Genomic DNA, 27,542 nt, shown 5'->3' with positions numbered 1-27,542 from the left:
AATTCAATTGATGCCCTAAAACTATAAATATAAATTTTAAAACCTCATTTAAACCCCTTTTTAAAAAAATCCCAATTTAAAAACTACGTTCAAGCTAGTCCTGCTCTTCAAAATAGTAACGTCTTCAGCTCGCGGCGGAAGGACCTGAGATCGGGGAGTTGACGAAGCCCCAGAGGGAGCTCGTTCCAGAGGGTAGGGCCCCCCACAGAGAAGGCCCTCCCCCTAGAGGTCGCCTATATGAGGGCTACCTGTATTTAAAACCCCCAAACTATGTACATCAGTTCTACAATAAGCTAAATTGAGAATATTCAATACTAAACTAGTATCAACTAGTTGATACTAGTCAATATTAAACTTCCTTCCAAGCTCTTTTAAGATCTATGAACTACGCACCCAAAGCTGTCTGTCTGTATTTGTATCAGAAGTTGGGTTCATGGGAACAATGAGGGCATGCTTTCCTTATTAATTCTCTCCATTTCAAGGGTGTCAAACTCATATTGTCACGGCAGTGTCACGTGACGTATCAGGACTTTTTTCCCCTTTGCTAAACTGGGTGTGGCCGTGGCCAGTATGTGACGTATCTGACCCATGGGCCGGGAGTTTGACAGCCCTGCTCCATTTAATCTTTAAAGACCTGTGAATCTATGGCTAGAATTTTTATTAAATAAAAATTACCTTGAATCCTGTATGGAATCCAATTTCTTATCTACCACATTAGCTATTTCACCCATGAGCGGACTACGATGTAGATGTTGATCATGTAAACACAATGAAAATTTAGACAGCAGAGGTGGAGTTAGTCTAAGGATAACAAAGACAATAATGTTACTGTACCAAAGGCCTACAGATAAACTAGGTCAATTTTCACTATTTCTCCATGAGTACCCTATACACTTCCTAGGGAGAAATTTGCAGCTTAGAACCTTAATCAAGTAAATGTAGAAAAGCCTTCCAGAAAGCATTTAATAACTTCAGGATATAAAGCCGTGATGGCAAACCTGTGGCACGTGAAACCATATCTGTGGGCACGCAAGCATTGCCGTAGCTCAGCTCCAGCACGCATCTGCCAGCTGATTTTTGGGCCTTCCAGGCCCACCAGAAGTCAGGAAATGGGCCGTTTCCAGCCTCTAGAGGGCCTCTGGGGTGGTGGGGAAGGCTATTTTCACCCTCCCCAGGCTCCAAGAAAGCCTCTGGAGACTGGGGAGGGCGAAAAACAGGCCTACCGGACCCACCATGCCATCGTGTGCCACAAGTGGGGGAAACATGTGGGGGGGGGGTGTCGCGTGCACATGCACAGGGCGGGGCATATTGAATTATGGGTGTGGGCACACAGACGTGCGACCCCCTTGCACTGTCCCCACTTTTGGCATGCGACGGCAAAAAGGTTAGCTATCACTGGTATAAAGCAATTGGAATTAGTTGTCACCATAAATTCCAGTTCAAATATCCACCTACTTCCTCTCTTTAAGGAACTGCTATTAAACTTAAGATCAGTTCAGCTCCAGCATAAATGCACCGTAAATATGCTGGATCCAAGCACAGGTAGTCCTCAATTTACAACAGTTCATTTAGTGACCATCCAAAGTTACACCGGCCCTGAAAAAAGTGACTTATAACCATTTTTCACACTTATGGCTGTTGTAGTCTCCCCACAAAGTCACATAATTTACATTCGGATGCTTGAAAGCTGATTCACATTTATGACAATTGCAGTGTCCCGGAGTCATGTGGTCCCCTTTTGCGACCTTCTGATAAGCAAAGTCAATGGGGAAACCAGATTCACTTAACAACCGTGTCACTAATTTAACAACTGCAGTGATTAACTTATCAAACACGGAAAGAAAAATCTTAAAACGGGGCAAAACTCGCTTAATAAATTTCTCACTGAACAACATAAATTTTGGGCTCAACTGTGATCGTAAGTTGAGGACTACCTGTACATTTCCTGCTTCAGATCCAAATACTGTAGAACCCTAGTATTTGAGTTAATTTGGAAAAAGTGCTGCAGAATGCACAGGACTACAAATAAAGCATCTGATTTTCTTACATTCGTCCTACAGTTTCTGCTTACTTAACTAGTCACTTACAATTGACAACCAACAACCACCAGGGCACATCCTTCACAATAGCAATAGCAATAGCACTTAGGCTTATATACTGCTTTATAGTGCTTTACAGCCCTCTCTAAGCGGTTTACAGAGTCAGCATATTGCCCCCAACAATCTGGGTCCTCATTTTACGCACCTCGGAAATATGGAAGGCTGAATCAACCTTGAGCCAGTGAGATTTGAACTACCGAACTGCAGCTAACAGTCAATTGAAGTACCCTGCAGTATTGCACTCTAACCACTGCGCCAACTCGGCTCTATAATAAGTAGCTATTGAGGACATGAGTTTTTTACTCCTCACAGCTGAGCCCAGGGTTCCTCAGAATGAGCAGATGGTCCTTTCTTTGTCTTTTCCTCCCGCTGAACTTCTCCAGCAAATTTTTGTCAGTTTGGGCAAACTCCAATGAGTGAACATGGAATTCAGAATTGCAGACTAAAGTTACCAATGTTTATTTTGAATCAATAACTATAGCAACATAGTATTACATTGATAGTTTCTACTTTTAATATAATAATCCATGCAAATTTATCCAACATCACAATTTGAGCACCAATGTTCTATGAGACAAGAGAAAGGATTAAAAAATATTGCTGCTAGTGCTAATTCTGTGAGATTTATTCTGATTCCAGTTATTCCAATTAATAGGAATACCAATTAATAGAAAAAGGAACAAACATAAAAATTATACTTGCTCGTTTAATCGCTTCCAGCCTTCTATAACCAACTCTTCTACAAGTGAGTCATGGGCATCAACACCAAACCTTCAGAAGGAATAAAAAGTGAGCCAAACAAATTTTCATAGATATTTTAGAGTTAAAGAAATCTATATACCGAGATCAACAAATTGCAGCTTACGCACCTCGGAAATATATTGCATATATTGTATTTATTTTTGTTATACTACGTACGTACATATATACATGCATACATACATATATTATTGCTCTGTATTTTGTATTCTGATATGGCCTTACGGCTAAACAATAAAATATTATTAATGGATTAATGCGCTGAAGTTGGAGAGACTGCTACTTTCCTCTTTTCAAAATATATTTTTAGCAACCTTTGACGATTTCTGAATTCCCTCCCCAACCCATATGTAAAGTATTTTTCTAACTGCTAATAAATTAAATTACACATAACAACACTTAAAAGTATGCAACTAAACTTTTTAGCAACCTTTGACGATTTCTGAATCCCCCCCCCAACCCATATGTAAAGTATTTTTCTAACTGCTAATAAATTAAAATACACATAACAACACTTAAAAGTATGCAACTAAACTTGTTCATATTCAGCCTTGTGATTAATATGAACATCAGTAATTGACATTCTTTTCTATATACTTGAGGAACAAATGGGATGCTGGCGTTCTATTGCATTTTACTCCTGGAGCATTTTCCCAATTCTATAAACTGATCTTAACTTTTATGTGGCAAAGGAAGAGTGCTGTACTTTATCTTGATTACATCTGTTTTGTTCCTTTGGTTTTTTTGAAAAGTACATATATACAATCTTTTACAGCTGCTATAACATGATTTTTATGATTGTTAGATTGAACTTTTTCAAAAAGTATGACTTCTATAAGCAAATTTTAACACTTAATAAGTTTGCCTGTGCAACAACAGGATATTCCCCTATGTGTATACAAAAGCAATTCTTTCTTACAAATAAAACCAGACAATAAAAGCTGTGATTAAAATCTCATGCTACTTACCAGAGCACACTATATAACACATCCATCAATGCTTCATTATCCATACATTCAATCTTATTTTCTGCCAAGATGCGAAGCACAAAAAACTGAGAATGACTTCTTATATAATCCATAGTTTCCGAGGGCCAGGGTCTCTTCTTTTGAACTTGCACAAGTTTCTTAATTGCACTTTTCACATGTTTTTCAGAGAGTCTGGCTCTGTTCTTGGAAACAAGACTGAACACTTGGTGTTCGTTTGTAAAGTTATTGAGTTGGTTCAACAAAGTGTCGCTGCTCCAAGTTCGACAGTTAAAACATCTTGTTGCAATTGGATAAAAACGTCTTAGGCAAAGCATATTCGTCATTTGGATGGGCTTCTTCCAAGGGCACCCAGGACTTCTTTCTTCATTTCTGACTGCCATAAGCATACATTAGGAAAAAAGGAATGTTATTTGCAGATATAAAAAAATTATTTCCTTTAACATATAATATGAAGTGACTGTAGGAAGAATAAGAATGCAAAAATATTTATCTGCCAAGATACATTTTTATTAATAAGCCCCCCCTCCAATGCTTTAATTAAATACAAGATACTCTTATTCAGACTATAATAACTATAGTAAGAAACCATAGTATTCACACATCTTGTTTTCCTCCTATTCTTACGCTTGTTCTGGCATAGCAGTGAGGAGGAATTTAGGGAATTTAGCATAATTTGGAAATTGACCCTAACTTGTCATGACCTCTAACCATGGGCAACCATGTAATTATGTTCCTATATCCCTGCCACTCTGTCCCCTCATCTCATTCTAGATATTCCCAATTCGAGGCCTATGGTGGATTCTATTTTCCTCCATCAATTGACACAGCCCTACCTACCATGTAGAACTGAGTCTGGGTTTTTTATAAGAAATATCATTATTATCATTATTGATTCAACATATGGGGTGCTGCATCAGTCAGGCTTCCACAACTTACAAAATAACGTTCAAGAAGATGCCCAGGTTTTTTTTAAAAAAAGTAGTACAATTAAAACATCCGCCATAAGATAGATAGATAGATAGATAGATAGATAGATAGATAGATAGATATGAAATTAATTCAGAACTGTGGTAAAACTGAAAATACAACACAACTCATCACAAAAAAAAATAAGAAACGATAATGCAAAATGGATTTGAAAAAATAGAATTTTAAAAGCCAAAGTAAAAAAAATAATTATTTGAATACACCAGGTAGTAATTTTACTTTGAGGATTTGTATAAAAGTTAACCTTTTGCTTAATTAATGCCATCCTCTTTGCCTTTCTACCATTACTACAACATTTTGCCTAGCCTGAGGAAAAACAGGTATGGGCTAGCTCCCAGGAGGAAATGGAAGCATCAATCAGAAAGCTTAAGAGCAGGTTTGCATCACAGGTGGAACCTACAGGTGGAACTATTAACGAAATACTAATCTGGTTGTTCACTCCAGTCAATCCAGCAAATCTAGGGCAATCCTGTTGTAAGACTGTTCTCTTATACAACATCCCAGTCAACTTTTCTGCTTTATTTCTCATCCAGTTTTTAAAAGAAATGAAGTATTTGTGATATAAATGGGGTGGAGTGGGGGGGTCTCCCTATACCTTTGTTTACCATTCCATGTGCCTCATTTTTGTGTGAGGATTGAAAACAAATGGGAAAACATGTGGCACGATTAGATCAGCCCTGTTTTCCATCTTCTTCAACCTCTTGTCTGGATCCAAATTACCAAAATACCAAAAAGGTGGCAACTTCCAGGAGGCAGCCATGTGGCCCAGGGATGCAGGGCCTGACTCCTTCCCTAACACGAGATCCAGAGATGTTCAAAAAGTAAGTGTGTAATAGGTGACGGGCATGTGGGGAGTAGGCACAAGGCCTGTGGGGTCTCCATAGGGCAGGATGGGGGGAGGGGAGAGCCAGGGAGATGCTTCAGTGTTCCTGTGATCAGTTTTAGGAGTGAAAGTCCACAGGGAACTGCAGCAGCTGTAACTTCAAAATGAAGTTGTCAGTAGCTTTTGGGGGACCTGTCATAAATTTGAATTCCCATTATATCTCAAGGACTACCTGTACCCTGATTTGTTTTAGCTACAACTTAGTGCAAGGTTGATTTGAAAGGTATGCCAAATTCAAAAATAACCCAACTTTCTATGTTGTGAAAATGGAGCTTATATTCAGAAATGTGCATTGAAATCAGATTTTCTTGGCTGAAGTGAACTCCAAGAGATCATTACCAAAGATCATCTTACTGTAGGACGGATGAAGTCCAGATTCCTTCACAATTACAATATTTTGTTTTCTGAAATGAATAAAATAAGCATGGCTATTTTAAAGAACTGCAGGTGGCTGCTTTGTCTATAAATTCAGAACTCTGCACACAACTCTGGTATATAAGGGCAGGAGATATTTATCATAATTAAGAAAATCAAGAGAAAAATATTAGTTTGGCCATTTCCTTGATTTAAAGCAGACATGTCCAACCTGCTGCCTGCAGTGGTACAAGACCATAAACTTTTAACTTTATACACACTATAATAACTATAGTAAGAAACCATAGTATTCACACATCTTGTTTTCCTCCTATTCTTACGCTTGTTCTGGCATAGCAGTGAGGAGGAATTTAGGGAATTTAGCATAATTTGGAAATTGACCCTAACTTGTCATGACCTCTAACCATGGGCAACCATGTAATTATGTTCCTATATCCCTGCCACTCTGTCCCCTCATCTCATTCTAGATATTCCCAATTCGAGGCCTATGGTGGATTCTATTTTCCTCCATCAATTGACACAGCCCTACCTACCATGTAGAACTGAGTCTGGGTTTTTTATAAGAAATATCATTATTATCATTATTGATTCAACATATGGGGTGCTGCATCAGTCAGGCTTCCACAACTTACAAAATAACGTTCAAGAAGATGCCCAGGGTTTTTTTAAAAAAAGTAGTACAATTAAAACATCCGCCATAAGATAGATAGATAGATAGATAGATAGATAGATAGATAGATAGATATGAAATTAATTCAGAACTGTGGTAAAACTGAAAATACAACACAACTCATCACAAAAAAAAATAAGAAACGATAATGCAAAATGGATTTGAAAAAATAGAATTTTAAAAGCCAAAGTAAAAAAAATAATTATTTGAATACACCAGGTAGTAATTTTACTTTGAGGATTTGTATAAAAGTTAACCTTTTGCTTAATTAATGCCATCCTCTTTGCCTTTCTACCATTACTACAACATTTTGCCTAGCCTGAGGAAAAACAGGTATGGGCTAGCTCCCAGGAGGAAATGGAAGCATCAATCAGAAAGCTTAAGAGCAGGTTTGCATCACAGGTGGAACCTACAGGTGGAACTATTAACGAAATACTAATCTGGTTGTTCACTCCAGTCAATCCAGCAAATCTAGGGCAATCCTGTTGTAAGACTGTTCTCTTATACAACATCCCAGTCAACTTTTCTGCTTTATTTCTCATCCAGTTTTTAAAAGAAATGAAGTATTTGTGATACTTAAATGGGGGTGGAGTAGGGGGGTCTCCCTATACCTTTGTTTACCATTCCATGTGCCTCATTTTTGTGTGAGGATTGAAAACAAATGGGAAAACATGTGGCACGATTAGATCAGCCCTGTTTTCCATCTTCTTCAACCTCTTGTCTGGATCCAAATTACCAAAATACCAAAAAGGTGGCAACTTCCAGGAGGCAGCCATGTGGCCCAGGGATGCAGGGCCTGACTCCTTCCCTAACACGAGATCCAGAGATGTTCAAAAAGTAAGTGTGTAATAGGTGACGGGCATGTGGGGAGTAGGCACAAGGCCTGTGGGGTCTCCATAGGGCAGGATGGGGGGAGGGGAGAGCCAGGGAGATGCTTCAGTGTTCCTGTGATCAGTTTTAGGAGTGAAAGTCCACAGGGGAACTGCAGCAGCTGTAACTTCAAAATGAAGTTGTCAGTAGCTTTTGGGGGACCTGTCATAAATTTGAATTCCCATTATATCTCAAGGACTACCTGTACCCTGATTTGTTTTAGCTACAACTTAGTGCAAGGTTGATTTGAAAGGTATGCCAAATTCAAAAATAACCCAACTTTCTATGTTGTGAAAATGGAGCTTATATTCAGAAATGTGCATTGAAATCAGATTTTCTTGGCTGAAGTGAACTCCAAGAGATCATTACCAAAGATCATCTTACTGTAGGACGGATGAAGTCCAGATTCCTTCACAATTACAATATTTTTGTTTTCTGAAATGAATAAAATAAGCATGGCTATTTTAAAGAACTGCAGGTGGCTGCTTTGTCTATAAATTCAGAACTCTGCACACAACTCTGGTATATAAGGGCAGGAGATATTTATCATAATTAAGAAAATCAAGAGAAAAATATTAGTTTGGCCATTTCCTTGATTTAAAGCAGACATGTCCAACCTGCTGCCTGCCTGCAGTGGTACAAGACCATAAACTTTTAACTTTATACACACATATATATTAACTGTACTACATACATACATTTGGCAAGTTGGACACGCCTTACTTAAACACTGAATCATCACAGCATAAAAATTAAAATATGAATATGCATGGTATTTCCCAATGACGGCTGGGTGATTTTAGAAAAACTTATAAAACCCTAAGGAATTAATGGCTTATGCTTTTGTTAATGTTACAAACAGTGGTTTAAAAGAGAATCATCTTCATTTCATGAAAACTGCATAAGAAACAATTCATCAACAGTGAGCTATTCAATATTTTTGTAATAGCATTTAATATTTTCATATGACACCAATTATTCTACAAATAAGAGCTACATTTCTGGCATCGCTTGAATAGCCTTCTTACTGTTAAGCTCCACAAAGTTTTTCGGATACACTCCCTGGTTCATATTTTATTTTTTATAACAAAACAAAACCCGTTTATTTTCCAAACGTTTGAAAATTTTGAAAAACGTTTGAACACAATCTGCGACTGCAGCGAGTACCATTTGCATGAAGGCAATACAGCCTCTTTTCCAAAAGCTGGAATTTCAACGAGGAAGCATAACATGAAAAAGACAAGACAGCATCTGAACCAAAATCTTTCCAACGTCTTTAACAAAGACACATATTTAAAGCAGGCATACGAATTCCATCACAATCTTTAAAAAAAAGAAGACCACCACAGCACTCTCTCTAATCCAAGCAATTAAAAACAACCTTTGACAATGGAAATTACGCAGAAGCGGGGATAGGACCTTCTGACACGATGTACTCGACTTCGCGTCTAACGAAGCACATTGCTCTAGATCTGGAAATCAATTACCTAGCTGAACTCCGCACAAACCGCTGAAATTCTCCGATGCAAGATACAGTAGCCCGCCTCTTTCTCCAGGAGCGAATTAAACCCACGCGGTGCCCTCCAAGCGGCCATGCCGCCGGTTAGCAAGGTAGACGCCCGGCGAATGACCCACTGCCGGCTCCTCCTCAAAGATCACGTGGTGCAAAAGCCATCCCGGTTGCGTGAAAGCCTGCCGCGGAATCCCACCTAAGGTACAAAAAGGGCCTTGAGCACCCAGGCCGTTTTCCAATAACGAGTTTAAATCCTGCTTCCTCGGCTTCCGTAACTGCCTGTTCAATGCCCGCTCAAAGCAATCTGGTCCTGTCCTCCATTTCCCGGCGTGCCTCACCGACCAAGCTCGCTGCCTTTCGGGAATTGTAGTCTTTAAACGGAGGGACGCTTGGGTTTCGCAGGCGGGAATTCAGACGTTGGTGATGTAAAATTAATTAAATAAATAAATACATAAATAAATGCCGATTTCTACTTCTGCCTGTGCCGTATCTTGATTGTATTGGTCAGTAATTTCTTCGATTGCTATGAGCCTCCCGGGTCCGTGAGTTGGGCGGGATAAAAGTTGAATACATTTATTTATTTCTTAGAAAATTTATATTGCCGCCTATTCGCACATGGCGACTCAAGGCCGCTTACAGGGATATAAAAAAACCAGTGATGGGATTCAAGTAATTTAACAACCGGTTCTCTGCCCTAATAATTTCTTCCAACAACCGGTTTGCCAAACCAGTTAACAACCGGTTCTCCCGAAGTGGTGCGAACTGGCTGAATCCCACCACTGTAAAAAACTATCGTTTAAACTTATTAATAATTACTATCATTTTTACTAAATGATTAGTGTTATGTCTATAATTCGAAGTGATTTACCAAAAAGTTGGGAGATTTTATCAAATTTGGCAGAGACGGAACTTAAGGTTCGCCTTCCTTAGGACAAACTGAATTATTGACTAGTTATTGGAAAGTTACGTACAATACACACCGGCGCTTGAAGGGGAGACGTTGGGAACACTAGAAAGGGTAATCAAAATCAGTGACAATGAGTGGACCGTACATCCAAAGGACGGACCGTGAGCCTTTATTATGAATAACTGTGCTGTCAACGGTGTCGAAATATCGCTTCCAGGTCGTCCAGCCGAAAGCTGGACAGGACATGGACATCCTGTTCCTGTATAGCTTGATCCTTCTGGATAGTTATTTATTTTATTTATTTAGTCACAACGGTATATATAAGCATAAGCATAAAATAACTATACGACATATAAGTATAAGCATGAAATAATTATACGAGTTGGATATTGTTATGCATAATACCGTTTTCCTACATTAACAAATCTAGTTGTGGCGTAGACTTAGCAATAGAGGCGCCGTCATGTCTCGGTTTATCGGCCTTGAAATTGAGACGGGGCGGCTTGAAATTGGGGGATAGGTTTACTAGTCCGCGGAAACAGAAAGGCGAGCGAAGGGCATTCCCTTCGTTTCCTTCGCCGCCAATTCTGAGACAGAAGCCAGGCCGGGAGCCCGCCAAAGGCAGAGCAGAGGCAGCGGCCCAAAAAAAAAAAAAAAAAGGCCCAGCTGCGGAGCGGGGATCTTGAAGACCCCTCTTTGCCCGCCTTGCTGAAGCGCCAAGCGGGACCGCCTTGCCGCCAGAGCCGCCGACTCTCCTCTAGCACGCCGACACACAAATACACACACACACATACACGGACGCATGCACACACACGCGCGGCCGTGCTCCCCTCCTTTCTGCCCGCGCCAGCCTCCAGCCGCTCCGGGTTTCCCGCTTCGTCCCCTCCTCCACTGACGCAGTCCGTCTGCACCAGATCCTAACATGGCGGCGGCGAGGTGGTGAGGAACGCGGCCGGAGGGAGGTTTGAAGGGCCGCAACGGGAAGGGCCGGGTGAGTGGCCAAGAAGAGCCCCGCGGCCAAGCGGGCTCCACACGGAGGGACCGGAGGCAAATTTCGGCGGGGGGTGGGTGGGGGGAAGGGTGGCCCTCGGGAGAAGAGCGGAGCGGGCAGGAGAGAAAGGAGAGGGAGGCTCGCTCTCTTCCAGTTTGAATCTGCCTCACGCTGACTCGGCGGCGGGAGGTGGTGGGGGGGGGGAGCGGGGATGAACGGGGAGAAGAGGCCCTTTTTTCCCTCATTCAGAGTCAGGGGCTGATCCTGAGGGCCTAGATGAGGGAAGCGTCGCCCCCTCCACAGATCGAGTGGGGAGGAGGAGGAGGAGAAGCAATTTCGCCTTGAATGGCTGAGGGATAAAATACAGGGCCTTCGACGGGTGGGAGAGGGGCGAGGGGTGGTCTCGGGTTTTAATAGTGATTTGTAAGGTTTGTTTCAGGGCAACTTGTGCAAGGGGATGGGGATGGGGACCACAAGAACCCGCTGTTCTTTTCTCGCACGTGAAAATGAACAAAATTAAAGCTATTCTTCACCCCCACCCCTTCGGCTCTCCCTTTTCCCTCCAGTTTATAGAAATAAATCTAGGCTGATTTAAACGTTCTTTTAAATGAAAGAAAGTAGCCCGTATCATCATAAATAAATAAATAAAACTTGGGGAAAAAGAGAAGACAGATAATGGGACAATTACTCCGAACAGTAACCAAAGTAAAAAAAGGTTTGTTTCGTTTTTTTAAAAAAAGGCAAAGAGTTAAGAAGTGGTGAAATTAATTAGACACAATGGGGAGAGGAGAGAAACTAAATGAATCAGTGTACACCAAGTGGGATCGCACTTAAATACTACGCCAGCTCTTGTGTTGTTATTCCTTTTGTACTGATCTTCCCACACTCTACTACAGGAACTTGCCAACATAAAATCAGCAGTTTATTTGAAAAATAGATCTCCTTCACATGTTGCTTATTATTGCGATATTTTAGTTTTGAAATTCTGAACAAAAAACAAGCAGAGATTTTTTTTTCAAATGTACAAATTATATATAAATATATGTACTCTTGGGGTCGCGATGGGTCAGACACAACTTGGCAACTAACAACAAATATGTACTCTGAAGGATAAGGAACTGATGAAGTAGTACAACTTTATGCTTTTCAGTTATAACCATTTGTGTCTTCAGGAATTCGAAACATCCAAAAGGCACAGATTCATTTTGTTTGGATTTCCTAAGTGAAAGCAAAATTTGGCTCTTGATCTCTCTACTCCCTCAGTTTTCCTATCTTAAACATGAGAAAAATATATATCCAATGCAAGGTGTGGGAAGACATTTAATAAAATTACAAATTTGATTATTGATGCAACATTATTTTTTTATTGGATTTTTATCTTAGCTTTATTACTTTATAAGAAAGTGGCGAACATAAGAAATCAGGAAAAATATCCAACATTTGCTATAGTGGTTATTGCAGTTCGTTTTTTTAATCTATTTTTAAGGAATTTGTTTAATACTTGTTAGTTGATACAATTGTTTTCATAAGGCATTTGAAAATTGATGTACATGCGCCTTTAAATTAGTAGTATCAATATGGGAATTTGCTTTGCCCAAAAAATTTAGGTAATAGAAGAGAGAATTCAAGAACCCTGTAATTAAAGATATGTTTATTGAAAGTTCATTTCATAATAGATTATTCTATACATCTGTCATTCTGGATCCAAAGATTTTCTTTTTCTTGTTTTTTGATAGTCTTAAGAATTACTGTATTGCAAGCTGTACTGGAAGTGATTTATTTCAATTCCATTGGGTTTGGTAGTTAAATTTGTGATACTAAGTTATTTAGGAAAGCCTAAAGCAAACTTTAAATTTGGCAACAATAAAATGAAACATGAGACTCAATGTAAATACATCATATAATAAATACATTTATTAAATAACCAGCCACAACTGGAGTCATGTATAAGCATCCAGGGGCTCCTTGTTAAATAAAATATTGTAATATTAGAAATTATTCAGAAAAGAGAAACAAAAACGAGAGATTGCAGTGCTTTTTATTCTCTCTGTTGTACAGCTACTTTAGTCACTTCAGCCATGGTGATAGTAATGCAATGACAATTTGGATTGGATTGCCAGTGGAACTTGGTATATGGCGGATAGCTAGTTTTGCACAAATAACCCTAAGGACCCCATTATAAAATGGGATCATTGAAACCTAAGATAGGGTACTTCCTAACAGTTGGGTTTGAGTCATCACTCTGCATTGGGTTTCATGGGTCCTGTCAGTGTAGAGCCTCTTTTCCATCTGAGGCACCCAGGCAGGAGGTACCAATGTTGGCGTAGCAAGCCACCTGAAATAAACGTGAAGTAGACATGGTGGTATGAGGGTGCTAGTAAAAGGCAAGTAATGGAGAGCAGGCTACAGTCCTGGCCTGTACAAAGCTAGGAGTTGAATTATCCCTCTGCCTATCGGGCCCAGGTTTTGTATTAGGTCACACTTTCTTCAGCTTGGAGCTGTGGGCATCAACATTTGCAATAAACCCAGTCAATATCATGATATTGTAATCTTTGCTTGTTGCCTGGCAAATGTAAATTAATTGGTCAGATAAATAGAGATGATGGAGAGAACCAGAAGATGCCAGCTCACCTGGGACCCAAAACAAAATGAGATGCTTCATTCACTGTATGCATAGGAGGCGTAACAGATTGATGATTTTGATTGCTCTCTCACTTATTCAATGCCCATTAAAGTAATAAGCATTGCTGCCTTTGGGTATAGATTTCACTTGTTAAGCATGCCATGTTGGGCTTATTCATTTTTAAAGTACTGTTGCCAGCTGTAGAAAATTATTTGAAGGGCCACATTTGGCCTATGTTCTATGAGTTTGAAACTTCTGAACTAGAGCATTTAGAACTTAATATTTTACTTTTTCTGTTTAAATAGTATATAGAAATCATAAAATTAGGTTGCCACTATCATATTTAAAATATTTAACAAACATCTTTAAAAAAAATAGGGGTAGCTTATGTTTTTTGAAGAGAACATTTAAACCACACTGTTTTTTATCAATCCATCCCGGCTAATATTTAAAAAAAAAATTCTTTTGTAAAACTTTTTTTGTAAATGTCAAACTTTTTGTAAAATCTTTTTTACATATAAAAATTTAAAGTTATTTATTGAATGTTGCCTAAACTGAAACACAAGACACATTATATACAAGAGTGAGTTAGCATCATTTTGACTATCCAAGGAATTAATGACCTGCTTTGCCCTAATGACAGAGGAAAGAGTTCTGTTGTCAAAAAGCAGACCACTTATTTTTATCTGGCTTCTTAAAGAGTACTGGTTTATTAAATGCATGTAAAATAACATTATGCTAACAAGGTCTCAATTATTTATGGCAGTGGACAACTTTCAGAAAATTAAATGTACATGTTCTCCCCAAACTCAAACCATAATTTGCATACTGTGCCTCTTAATATTAAAAAAAATCCCTCTCAATCTGCCTTTGTTTCCACTTTGTTTAATCAAGTTTCTACTTAGTTGCTATAAAAAACAAGACTAGACAGGATTTTCTGTGTGATCCAGAAGAGCTACTGTTAGCCAATGAAAGCTGGTAATAGATACTGTATTTAACACACACAAAAAGTGGGGGTATGATCCTAAATTTTAAAGCTCTTTATTACTGGAAGTTAGACCGAAAACCTTTTCCTTCATGCCCTAAAGCGAGGGTTCCAAACAGGCAGCCCATGGATGCTTCACATGCAAGTCTCACACCCATCTTAGTTCTGCAAAGGGGAAAACATCACTTTATGTCATGTGATAGCAACGTGACGCCGCGAGTTTGACCCATGCCCTAAAGCAAATGGTTTGGGATTAAACCTAGTTTTCTTTCAAGTCCATATAGTATTAGGAGAATTTGTGCATATAAACAATTATATCCTAACCTTTAAAATATTGTCTAGTTTGGCTTCTGTGTAACAAAGGCATGGGATCAGGTTACCTGATGGACTGTCTCCCCACAATTGCATCTATCCACCACATCCAGTCTAGGAAGAGAGCATATTGCACGTCCCATCAGCTATAGTATTGTCTGGCAGGACCCAGGAAGAGAGCCTCTCTCGTGGCACCTGCCCTGTGGAACATGATTCCCCCTCCCCAGATCGATTGACCCACACCTTGTTGACTTTTCACAAGGCCCTGAAGACCCTGGGCGTGGGGAGTCAGGAGTATGGTGGCACTCGTACACTTTGATGAATCGGATTGCCTTGGTTGTTTTATGTATTCTGTCATGGTTTTTTATATGCTTTCATATTTTTTCTTGTTTTCAAATAGTTGGTATAATATTACTCTTGTTATATTTGTTTTAATTGCTTGTTAGCTACCAAGAGTCACATATAAGAAAGGATGACTATATAAATTTGAATAATAAAAAAGTGAGAATGAGAAAGCAAATGCAAGTAGCTCTTGACTTATAGCCACAATTGAGCCCAAAATTTATATTGCTAAGCAAGACAGGTTAAGTAAATTGTGCCCCATTTTACAACCATTCTTGCCACAATTGTTTATTTATTTATTTATTTTATTTATTTTATTTTATTAGATTTTTATACCGCCCTTCTCCCGAAGTACAGCCAAATAGTAAAAAACCCACAATATACACATTAAAACAAAACTAAAACCAAGCATATTACAGGAATGGCCGAAATTTAAAACAATTTAAGACCCTAAAATTCATAAATAGCCCCAATTAAAAATTTAATAAAACTTTTAAGCCAGTCCCGCTTGAATAAATAGGTGCGTTTTCAGCTCACGGCGAAAAGTCCAAAGATCAGGCACTTGACGTAAACCAGCGGGAAGTTCGTTCCAAAGCGTAGGAGCTCCAACTGAGAAGGCCCTACCCCTGGGGGCCGCCAGCCAACATTGGCGGACGGCACCCTGAGAAGGCCCTCTCTGTGTGAGCGTACGGGTCGGTGGGAGACATAAGGTAACAGCAGGCGGTCCCGTAAGTACCCGGGCCCTAAGCCATGGAGCGCTTTAAAGGTGGTAACCAAAATCTTAAAGCACACCTGAAAGACCACAGGAAGCCAGTGCAGTCTGCGCAGGAGCGGTGTTATATGGGAGCTATGCGGAGCTCCTTCTATCACCCGCGCAGCTGCATTCTGGACTAACTGAAGCCTCCGAGTGCATCTCAAGGGGAGCCCCATGTAGAGAGCATTACAATAATCCAAGTGAGAGGTAACGAGCACATGAGTGACCGTGCACAAGGCATCCCGGTCAAGGAAGGGGCGCAACTGGCGAACCAAGCGTACTTGGTGAAAGGCCCTCCTGGAGACGGCTGCCAAATGATCGTCAAACGACAGCCGCCCATCCAAGAGGACACCCAAGTTGCGCACCCTTTCCATTGGGGTCAATAACTCGCCCCCTACAGTCAGCTGCGGCTACAGCTGGCTGTACCGGGGTGCCGGCATCCACAGCCACTCCGTCTTGGAGGGATTGAGTTTGAGTCTGTTTCTCCCCATCCAGACCCGTACGTTAAGCAAATTGCTGAAGTTATTAAGTGAATTATGCAATTGTTAAGTAAATCTGGCTTTCCCCCCATTGACTTTACTTGTCAGAAGCCAGCTGGGAAGGTTACAAATCGTGAATCACATGTCCCCAGGATACTGCAGCTGTCATAAATACATGCCAGTTGCCAAGTGCCCCAAATTTGATCACATGACCATGGAGATGTTGCAATGGTCATACATTTGAAAAATTATCACTCACTTTTTTTCAGTATCATTGTAACTTTGAATAGTCACTAAACGAATGGTTGTAAATTGAGGACTGCCTGTATACGGTATCCATTTCTGTTTCATGTGTTTGCAATTACATAAGGCATTGAGAATTATATGGGAATATGTAATATAGTTTTAAGCTCTCTTGTATAAGACAAATAGTTAAAAATGTAGGATTTGGAAGTTCAAAAGGGAAAGCAGTGTGGAACACTATACTTAATTTTTTGACCTTTTTTCTTCACATTAATAGTGTTTCTATCATGAGCTAGAGAACACTGGAAATTTTGATATAACTAGAATAAATAATACTGATTTAAAATACACTAATTTTAAATTGCAGAAAAATTAGGGAACTTAAAATTTATAGACAACTTTTCAGTGAAAGAAACATATTTTGTTGGATTAAGTAATTTATAGTTTGCATTCAATAAATTTATCAATATGCTTATCAAATACTAGCTTTATATTATGCAAGAAGTGAAATTGTGAAAAGTGAAATTGACATTCAGACATTGTTTATTTTCTGTTTATAGCTTTAACCTGAAACTTGGCATATGATGCCTCATCAGTGTTTATCCTGTCATATATGAAATAATACCAAGTAGAAGGACCATTAAATATTAATCAGATCCATCTGTTTTTCAATATTTAAGGGAGGGTATACACTAGTGCAAACAGTGATAGATGAAATAGGAAGATGCTGTGATTTATATTATGCTAGAAAAATCACCATTCAACTATCAGATTCTGAAAGATTTACCTTTTCTGGATTCATAATTGTGCAAAAAATTAATTTCCTTTGTAAGGGATGATTGGTGTAACACTATCCATTTGCATATATTCCCTTCTCTACATTTATTTAAGGTTAACCATCACTCACTGCAAATCCAAACCAGAATTTGCATCCATATATAATTTTATAGATTAATATTATAATAAACAAACCAGAATGACTTGGTTATGATGCATTATTTTCAGATTTGTTGAAATGGGGCAGTATTAATACTTTTTAAAAATAAAATATTTTATAGAAACCTAATTATTTTGCATTGTTGAATGATTCTTTCATCCTGTCATTTGGTGTCTGCCTTATCACCTACTGGTATACCTGGAATAAATTGTAAGGAAGTGGTAAATGTGGTAAAGGAGAGGTAGAAGGAAAAGGTCGTACAGTAGTAATGTGTTCACTGCTTAGCGTACCACTGTTCTGCTTTTCTTCCTCAATGTTAGAGGGACAAACACATAAGGAATTGGTAGTTGATTGTTAACACAGTTTGACTGGTCCAGTATAGTCATTCCTAAATATAAATATTTAGCATTGTGTTCATTTTAGAACCCATAAAAATAATCCAACCAAAATATTTTCGGTGCAATATTGTTGTCTATATTTTTCTCTGCACAAAATAATAAAGCCTTGTAATATTGTGCCTATCATTGTTATTAGTAACTCTACAGTTACCTTGTAGTAAGATGGGCAGCCAATAAATTTAATAAATAAATTAGTATGCTATAATCAAATATCCTTACGATTTGTATTTCTCTTTCAGATATAACATTCTAAAGCCATGGGAGTGAAAACACAAAGACCTCGTTGTTTTTTTGACATAGCCATCAATAATACCCCTGGTAAGACTGCTGGTTTCAGTGTTAAAACGTTGAGCCTATCTGAAAATGCATAGGTAAACTGATTTAGAATAAGTTTATATTTATATATTGGTTTATATTTATTTCCATGCATGCAAGCTTGCCTCCTTAAAGTTAGTGAATATAAACGTAATGATTTTTTTCCCCTTAATTTTAGCTGGAAGAGTTGTCTTTGAATTATTTTCAGATGTTTGCCCAAAAACATGTGAGAACTTTCGCTGCCTTTGTACAGGTTTGTAGATATTTTTCCTTACTTGCATAATTTGCTATATAAATCTAATGCTGATTTGATTAAGAATAAGGTCACAAGGTGCAAAAAAAAATCTAACAATATTACACATTTATCTTAAACTTGATAAGTATAAATATATTTGCTTATGGTCTATTTTGGAGTATTTTAGTATTAATTCATACATAAAATGCTTTAATGACTGTTAAATGTCATACAATTTAATAATTTAAAAACATGGTCACAATGGCTCTGATCTTGGGATTGTATTGAAATGTGAAACCACTTAGATTAATTAATGTTTTCAGAGAATTCTTAGTGTTTCTTTCTATAGTCAGAAAGATAGGGAAAACTGGATGATTCTGTCTGAAAAAAATTTCTCCACTGTCATATTGGAGTGCAAGAGGAATTTTGTTAATTCTGACTAACTCTTGAGTTTCGTTTAGGTTTCTTAGAGAAGACATTTGCCTATATCTTATCATATCTTCCTCCCTTCACTCACACATTGCTGAACAAATGATTGTAACTTGAGGGTGACTTAAATGCAGGGTATGCAGGTCTACTCTTTCATTCTGAGACACACAGAAAAAAACTATAGCTTTTTTTCCTCCTATTTCTTTAGCACTCTACAGCTAGATTGCCTTTATCTGAAACAAAATGCAAACAAGCCTATCTTTGAATAGTGGTGCCTTACATTTGATAAGTTAACTGAAGTTTCAGACCACTTTATTATACAGGTAGTCCTCATTTGTAACTGCCTCAGATAGCAACTGTTTACAAATACAGTGTGAATAAATGGTATAAAAATTATTTTCCAACCAATGCATACATTTAGGTAAAAATTTCTGCACCTGACAACAATGCATGCCAGAATGAGAGAAACACTGGCATTGCTGCACAAGGGAACTATCTAAATGAAATGGCAGCATCCAGTGATCTTTGCAGTCCCCCTTCCTTTTCCTCTGTTTACCATGTTGTTTGTTTAGTGACCATGTCATTGTAACCAATTGCAATTGCTAAATGAGGACTACCTGTATGAATTAACAAACGGTTAATTCATGATTCTGTGGATTTTGCCTATTATATAGAAATATTCCACATTCCTTTTTACTACTATTCGTACTGTATGACCTTTTTTTCTTTTGGTGGCTTAGTATTTAGAGTGTTAAAAAACAACCAAAAGCTGATTTACAATTTTACTTGTATTTCATTGTGTGAGATTCTGTCACTCATGCTTAATGTGCATTAAACTATTTCTTCTTTGTAGGTGAAAAAGGTATTGGAAAATCAACACAGAAACCACTTCATTACAAAAGTTGTTTATTTCATAGAGTTGTGAAAGATTTCATGATCCAAGGTGGTGACTTCAGTGAAGGTATGACATTACTTGTTCCAAATTATTGCCTGTAATTGTTCAAATGTAAATACAAGTTTTACAGTATTTAAATAATTTTGATGTCTATTTTTTGGGGAAAAAAACTTCAGGATGATAGTCCCTTGCCAAACTTTATGAATAAACTTCTATGATAGTTTCAAGCAAAGTACTTTGCTAAATATGTTACTAAAATATTGCCATTTTTTCCTTCTTAAAAAAATCTGAATTCGTTTGTAAAAATATAAGAAAATTTAGAACTCTGTCAATAACCTTAAGCCGGGAATGAGACAGGGTTGCCTTTTATCCCCAGATTTATTTGCATAATTGATGGAGATTTTGGCAAATGCAATTAGGGAAGATTCATTGATTGAAGAAATTGGTGTATAGAAGAATAAAATAAATTTATTTGCAGATGATACATTATTAACATTTCAAAATCGCGTAGTTAATATAGAGAGGATATATCTACACCTGAATGAATTTGGGAAATATAGTGGGTTACAAATAAACTGGGAAAAATCGGAAATGATGTTATATAACCATAGTAAAGAAGAAGTGGATGTATTGAAAGGAAAATATAAATTAAAAATTCTAGATAGTATTAAATATTTAGGTATTGACCTCCCAAAAATATTAAAGAGTTAAAGAAAATAAATTATGAAAAGTTAAAGAAAGATACAAAAGATAAAATAGATAAATATGAGAGAATAAATTATCATGGTTTGGAAGAATTGCAATGATAAAAATGAAAGTTTTACCAAAAATTAATATTTTGTTTTGGATGATCCCAATTAAATTTTCGGATCAAGAATTAAAGCAAATACAGAGGTTGCTGGAGGTGTATTGTAATGAAGGTAAGAGAGCAAGAATAAGTAAAGCATTATGGTATGCACCATTAAAAAAGGGTGGGCGGGGTCTTCCAAAAGTTAGAAATTATTAGCTAATCAATTAAAGTTGGTTCCAGATATTATAGCAGTAACTAGAGATTTAATATGGAGGACTATAGTGTTGAAAGAATTAAGGGAAATAGGTAATCCTATAGAAACATTGGTTTAAAAAGGATATTTAAAAAATTGCCAGGAGGATGCAAAATCCCTTTTTAAAAAATTTGATAGGATTATGAATAAATGGAGATACCGGTTAATGCCAAGAATTTCTCCTTTAACACCGGTGGTGGAAACGGAGAAATTCCTTAAGATTGAGCTGAGGGTTAGTAAATAAAAGAAAAATATGGGACATGGTGTTTAGAGATATATAAATGGGAAGACTGGAAGTACAAGTTAAACAATATAACACAACTAAGAAACATTTTATCAGATATAAAATTAAATTGGTTATAAACTTTATAAAGATATAAAGTTAATTTGGCCATCTTTAGTGCGCATGTCCAAGATGGCGTCGCGCCGCTGATTGGGAAATGCGGCAGCGAGCCTTCTTGGACGTTTTTTGGATTGGGGGGACCTTTCTGAGATCTTGGTCCCCCCGCCTGGGTGAATGAGCGTCTCCTCAGCCCGGGGATGTCGAGGTGGGTTTTGGACGGCTCCGGGTGGCCTCGGGAGGAGCCCGGGACGCCCGGGGCGATCTCCCATAGCTGCGGCGGTGGCGGCGCTCTATTTCCGGCGCCGGCAGCCTGGTCGGCTTGATGCGGCCTGGCCCGGCCTGGTTCGGCCCGGTCCGGCGGCTTGGCAGTCAGGGGAGTGATGCCGGCGGCGTTGTGGCCGGCGGCAGGCGGCAGGCCTCTTTAGGCCAGCTCGGGGGACCTTTTAAAGATCTTGGTCCCCCCCGTCTGGGCCTCGGGAGAGCGTGACCGGAGCGTTTTCCGGTGGTGGTCTCTCCGGCGGCGTCTCTCTCCGGCAGCAGTAGCGGCCTGGCTTGGTGGTGGCCTGGCCTGGCGGCAGCCTGGTCTGGTCTGGCCTGGCCTGATGCGGTGGCCGGTGTCGGCGTCAGCGGCTTGAGCCGGGGGTGGGGACCCTGTGGAGATCTTGGGTCCCCCCCCACCTTTGGTGAGAGGCCCCCCCCAGCCTAGGGGGGGTAAGGAGGGCTCTGGACGGCCTCGTCAGGGGGCTAACTAGAGCGTTTCATCTCCGGTGCCGCTCTGGCTTGGTCGGGCGGCACCGGCGTTAGCAGCACCGGCATCGGTCATAGACAGAAGATGACGCCCGAAAGTTGGCAGCGGAGTTCCCCCTAGGTGGAGCCGAGATGGAGCCCATGGAGTCTGTGAAATTGGAGGACTTGCCCTTCCCCCCCCCCCGACCACCCTTGGATTACCCATAGAATATCACCGAGCCTCAGTTTGTTGCCACCGGCAGCCAAATTAATGGCTGCAATTTTCAAGGCTCGATGGGGATGGGGATGATCTGTTGCGGTGCTGAGTGACTGAATAATGCGGTGACTATTTCATCTACCGCCTGAGACTGAGATTGAGACGGATGTCCATTGACTTTTCCCACCCGGAGATATCCTGACTGTCCAAGATGGGCCTGCTTGCCGTGTTTTCTTTCATCATGCGGACATTTTCAGTGGCTGACCTTTTTGCCCTGCGAGATTCCCCTCTCTTGTGGGTTTGGCCCTCCACATTATCGAGGGCTCATCTTGAGGACGGGTTTTGGAACCCCGAGAGGTGGCATGCCAAGAATAGGAGACTTAGGGGATTTTTAGTAAACTGTTTTAACCGATTTTTTAAGGGGAGTTTTAAGGGGAATTTTACGGGGAAGGTGGAAACTGACGGGTTTGGGTTGGGGGGGAGGGGTAAAGGGTGGGGAGGGAAACCCGTCGGGGAGAGAGCCAAGTCCAGTATGCGTTCGCGGTGTTAAATTAGGTCCGAGGGAGGTGGGGGAGGGTTTCGTTCCAGCTTATCAGGGTTGTGCTATTGATACGGTAAGCGGGAGAGGCAGATATGGCGGAAGGGGGGGGCACATCAGGTTTTGGGAGTGCGCCCTCGCTATTTAAGAGCGATCGCGTGCTCCGGCCCCCCTGCTTCCTCCCGTTCCCCGGGTGGCCAGAGTACTCGGGACTTGGGCCTCCGGCTGATGTTATGCAATGCAAGGTCCGTGGTTAACAAAGCCCCCCTGATTTCAGATCTAATTCAGGAGGGGTCCGCGGACGTTATGGGCATTACGGAGACCTGGTTGGGCACGGAAGGGGGGGTTCCCCTAGTGGAGATGTGCCCACCAGGTTTCCGTGCATTCCATCAGCCGAGGGCCCAAGGTAGGGGTGGCGGGGTGGCGGTTATTATTAATGAAAGCCTAGAACCGAGGGAGACCACTGTGCCTCAGATAGCTGGTTGTGAATCCCTCTATGTGAAGTGGGGTCGTAGGACTCAGGTGGGCTTGCTGATCACGTACCTGGCTCCTTGCTGCGTGACAACAGCCCTGCCCGAGCTGTTGGAATTGTTGGCTAGGTTGGCAGTTGAAACCCCTAGACTGTTGGTCAACTTGCCATCAACTGGCGTGGCATCCTCGATGGCTGGGGAGTTCATGGCTTCCATGACGGCCATGGACCTGACTCAATTAGTGGACGGCCCTACCCACATCGGGGGAGGCACTCTAGATCTGATTTTTGTCTCTGGCCAGTGGGCGAATGATCTGATTTTAAATGATTTAGTTATTGAGCCTCTGTCATGGTCAGATCATTCTCTTCTTCGTCTGGACTTTCGGACTGCTACTCATCACCGCAGGGAGACGGAACCAATGCGTTGGTTCCGTCCCAGGCGCCTGATGGACCCAGAGAGGTTCCTGACGGAGCTTGGGCCGTTTCCCGAGAACCTGGCCCGCGGCACGACTGAAGAACTAGTCGCGGCCTGGGAACAGGCCGCGGCTGGAGCTTTAGACCGTGTCGTGCCTTTGCGGCCTCTGACCCGGCGCAGGTCTCAACCAGCTCCTTGGTTCTCCGAGGAGCTGAGGGAGATGAAACGCCGGAGAAGACGCCTAGAGAGTGTCTGGAGATCCAGCCATTCCGAGACTGACCGGACACTAGTCAGGTCCTATAGTAGGACCTACCTAGTGGCATTGAGGGAAGCGAAGCGTTCTTACGTTTCCTCCCTCATTGCGTCGGCAGATAACCGCCCGGCTGCCCTGTTTCGGGTCACCCGCTCTCTTCTTCAACAGGAGGGGCGGGAGGACCCACTACAAGGGCGCACCGAGGAGTTTAACGGTTATCTATACGATAAAATCGTTCAGCTTCGGGATGGATTGGATCAAAATTGGGTAGATCCAGGCGAGAGCTGCGAGACTCGTCTTGTTGAGACCATTTGGGATGGTTTTGATCCTGTGACTCCCAAGGACATGGACAGGTTGCTGGGAAGGTTGAATGCCACCACATGTTTACTGGACCCGTGCCCCTCCTGGTTGGTGCTGGCCACGCAGGAGGTGACACGAGGCTGGCTCCGGGGGATTACAAATGCTTCTTTGCGGGAGGGGGTCTTTCCCACTGCCTTGAAAGAGGCAGTGGTGAGACCTCTCCTCAAGAAGCCTTCCCTGGACCCAGCTGTTTTAGGAAATTACCGTCCAGTCTCCAACCTTCGTTTTACGGCGAAGGTTGTAGAGAGTGTGGTGGCATGTCAATTACCCTGGTACCTGGATGAAACTGTCTATCTAGACCCGTTCCAGTCCGGCTTTCGGCCCAGATACAGCACTGAGACGGCTTTGGTCGCGTTGGTGGATGATCTCTAGAGGGCCAGGGATAGGGGTTATTCCTCTGCCTTGGTCCTATTAGACCTCTCAGCGGCTTTTGATACCATCGACCATGGTATCCTGCTGTGCCGGTTGGAGGGGTTGGGAGTGGGAGGCACCGTTCATTGGTGGTTCTCCTCCTACCTCTCTGACCGGACGCAGACGGTGTTGACAGGGGGCAGAGATCGACCCTGAGGCGCCTCATGTGTGGGGTGCCGCAGGGATCGATTCTCTCGCCTCGCCTGTTCAACATCTATATGAAGCCGCTGGGTGAGATCATCAGTGGTTTTCGGGTGAGATACCAACTGTACACTGATGATACACAACTGTACTTTTCCACCCCAGGCCACCCCAATGAAGCTGTCGAAGTACTGTCCCGGTGTCTGGAAGCCGTACGGGTCTGGATGGGGAGGAACAGGCTCAAGCTTAATCCCTCCAAGACAGAGTGGCTGTGGATGCCGGCACCCCGGTACAGTCAGCTGCAGCCGCGGCTGACTGTTGGGGGCGAGTCATTGGCCCCTATGGAAAGGGTGCGCAACTTGGGCGTTCTCCTGGATGGACGGTTGTCTTTCGAAGATCATTTGACGACCGTCTCCAGGAGAGCTTTTTATCAGGTTCACCTGATTCGCCAGTTGCGCCCCTTCCTGGACCGGGATGCCCTATGCACGGTCACTCATGCTCTCGTAACTTCTCGCTTGGACTATTGCAATGCTCTCTACATGGGGCTCCCCTTGAAGAGCACCCGGAGACTCCAGTTAGTCCAGAATGCAGCTGCGCGGGTGATAGAGGGAGCGGTTCTGAGCTCCCATGTAACACCCATCCTGCGCAGACTGCACTGGCTGCCTGTTATCTTCCGGGTGCGCTTCAAGGTATTGGTGACCACCTTTAAAGCGCTCCATGGCTTAGGACCAGGATATTTACGGGACCGTCTACTGCCATCTTCTATCTCCCAGCGACCGGTGCGTTATCACAGAGAGGGACTCCTTAGGGTGCCGTCAGCCAGACAATGTCGACTGGCGGCTCCCAGGGGGAGGGCCTTCTCTGTGGGGGCTCCTACCCTGTGGAACGAACTTCCCCCTGGACTTCGTCAACTAGCCGACCTTCGGACCTTTCGCCGCGAACTTAAAACCTATTTATTCCGTTTAGCTGGACTGGCTTGATTTTAAAAATTTTAATTTGTTTTTATGGGTTTTAAATTTTTGTAAATTTTTTATAGGGTGTTATTATATTCTAAATTTTTGGCCAATTGAATAAGTTTTTTAAGGGGTGTTCTTAATATTATATGTATTGTTTCTCTTTGTATTTTTATTCTGGCTGTGCACCGCCCTGAGTCCTTTGGGAGAAGGGCGGTATACAAATTAAAATATTATTATTATTATTATTATTATTATTATTATTATTATTATTATTATTATTATTATTATTATTATTAATACAATTAGAGAAATGGATAAAAGTGGAAGAAAGATTTGAAGAGAAAGATGGACAGTTAATAAAATTTGAAATGATTATCAAAGAATGTGAGGTGAATGAAGAATATATAGGTAAAGGAAAAATTGGGGAAATATATAGAATATTAACTGAATTAGAAAAGCAGGCAAAAGGTTTAAAATTAATTTGGGAATCAGTTTGAGGAGAAATAATAATGATTGGAAAAATATTTGGAATAGAAGAGTGTATAAGAATATGTTAGAGTTAAGGAAAATGGATATAAAGTGATATATCGTGCGCTCTCACAGAGAGGGACTCCTTAGGGTGCCGTCGGCCAGGCAGTGCCGTTTGGCGACACCCAGGGGAAGGGCCTTCTCTGTGGGGGCTCCCGCCCTCTGGAACGAACTCCCCCCAGGACTTCGTCAACTTCCGGACCTCCGAACCTTCCGCCGCGAGCTTAAAACACATCTATTCATCTGCGCAGGACTGGACTAGATTTTAAATTTATATTGGTTTTAATGGGTTTTAATATTTATATTGTTTTTTTTAATAAATTTGGCTATGTAGAATAAGTTTTTTAATTGTTATTTTATTTTGTATTTATATGTACCTTTTTATCTGCCGGTGAACCGCCCTGAGTCCCTAGGGAGATAGGGCGGTATATAAATGTGATAGATAGATAGATAGATAGATAGATAGATAGATAGATAGATAGATAGATAGATAGATAAATAAATATGAGGGTTGTACCTAACACCCACATAAATTAATTCAAATAGATGGTAAATATACAAATATTTGTTAGAGGTGCAAGAAAGAGGTTGGAACATATAAACCAGTGGTAGTCAACCTGGTCTCTACTGCCCAGTAGTGGGCGTTCTAGCTTTCATGGTGGGCGGCAGGGGTTTTGTCAAATTGTCAAATTATAAATTTTATAAAGTAAAATTACTTCCCTACTTTATAAATCACCATGACTGTGGAATCAGTGGGCGGTTAGAAAATTTTACTACTAACAGAGATACAAAAGTGGGCGGTAGGTATAAAAAGGTTGACTACCCCTGATATAAACTATGTGGTGGGATTGTAATCGTGCACAAAATATATGGTACATGGTGTTTAGAGAAATTAGAGCACTTTTGAATGTACTGTAAATTTAGATATGTCACCGAGGATTGCATTACTGTTGCTGGTGGAAAAACAGGATATAACAAAAAGGGAATTGCTTGTAAATTCGATAACGGTAGCTACTTAGTGATGGCTAAATATTGGGGATGAAATTGGGATATTCAAAGAAGCGAGTGGTATAATGAAACTTGGAGTATGGCAATAAATGATAAATTAGCAACAGAAATTAAGTTTAAAAAAGGGATGAGTAAAGCAAACAA

At 40.8% G+C, this 27,542-nt stretch overlaps 2 protein-coding genes across 4 annotated transcripts in view; one reads left to right on the top strand and one right to left on the bottom strand.

The window, feature by feature from the left end:
• Positions 1-10,157, bottom strand: part of FASTKD1 (FAST kinase domains 1) — a 34,789-nt gene extending 24,632 nt beyond the window's left edge. Inside the window, exons 1-4 of one of the 3 annotated variants that reach the window (XM_058191049.1) lie at positions 9,120-10,157; positions 3,827-4,216; positions 2,802-2,870; positions 676-801 (exon numbers count right to left, since the gene is read on the bottom strand). In XM_058191049.1, coding sequence (XP_058047032.1) covers positions 676-801; positions 2,802-2,870; positions 3,827-4,170 — 539 coding nt within the window. In that variant the 5' untranslated portion in view covers positions 4,171-4,216; positions 9,120-10,157. Of the gene's footprint in view, positions 1-675; positions 802-2,801; positions 2,871-3,826; positions 4,221-9,013 lie in introns of all 3 variants that reach the window. The other 2 variants (XM_058191041.1, XM_058191033.1) reach the window with 2 other exon arrangements.
• Positions 10,158-10,748: 591 nt separating this feature from the next.
• The window catches only part of PPIG (peptidylprolyl isomerase G), a 37,086-nt gene continuing 20,292 nt past the window's right edge, over positions 10,749-27,542 (top strand). Inside the window, exons 1-4 of the mRNA XM_058191063.1 lie at positions 10,749-11,043; positions 18,356-18,434; positions 18,610-18,684; positions 19,949-20,056. Of these exons, the coding sequence (XP_058047046.1) occupies positions 18,374-18,434; positions 18,610-18,684; positions 19,949-20,056 (244 nt within the window). The 5' untranslated portion in view covers positions 10,749-11,043; positions 18,356-18,373. The remainder of the gene's footprint in view (positions 11,044-18,355; positions 18,435-18,609; positions 18,685-19,948; positions 20,057-27,542) is intronic.

This window comes from Ahaetulla prasina, chromosome 1 (assembly GCF_028640845.1).
Source record: "Ahaetulla prasina isolate Xishuangbanna chromosome 1, ASM2864084v1, whole genome shotgun sequence".
NCBI classification, from domain to species: Eukaryota; Metazoa; Chordata; class Lepidosauria; order Squamata; family Colubridae; genus Ahaetulla; species Ahaetulla prasina.
Note: the sequence above shows the minus strand (reverse complement) of the source record. Positions and strands in the feature narration are given on the sequence as shown.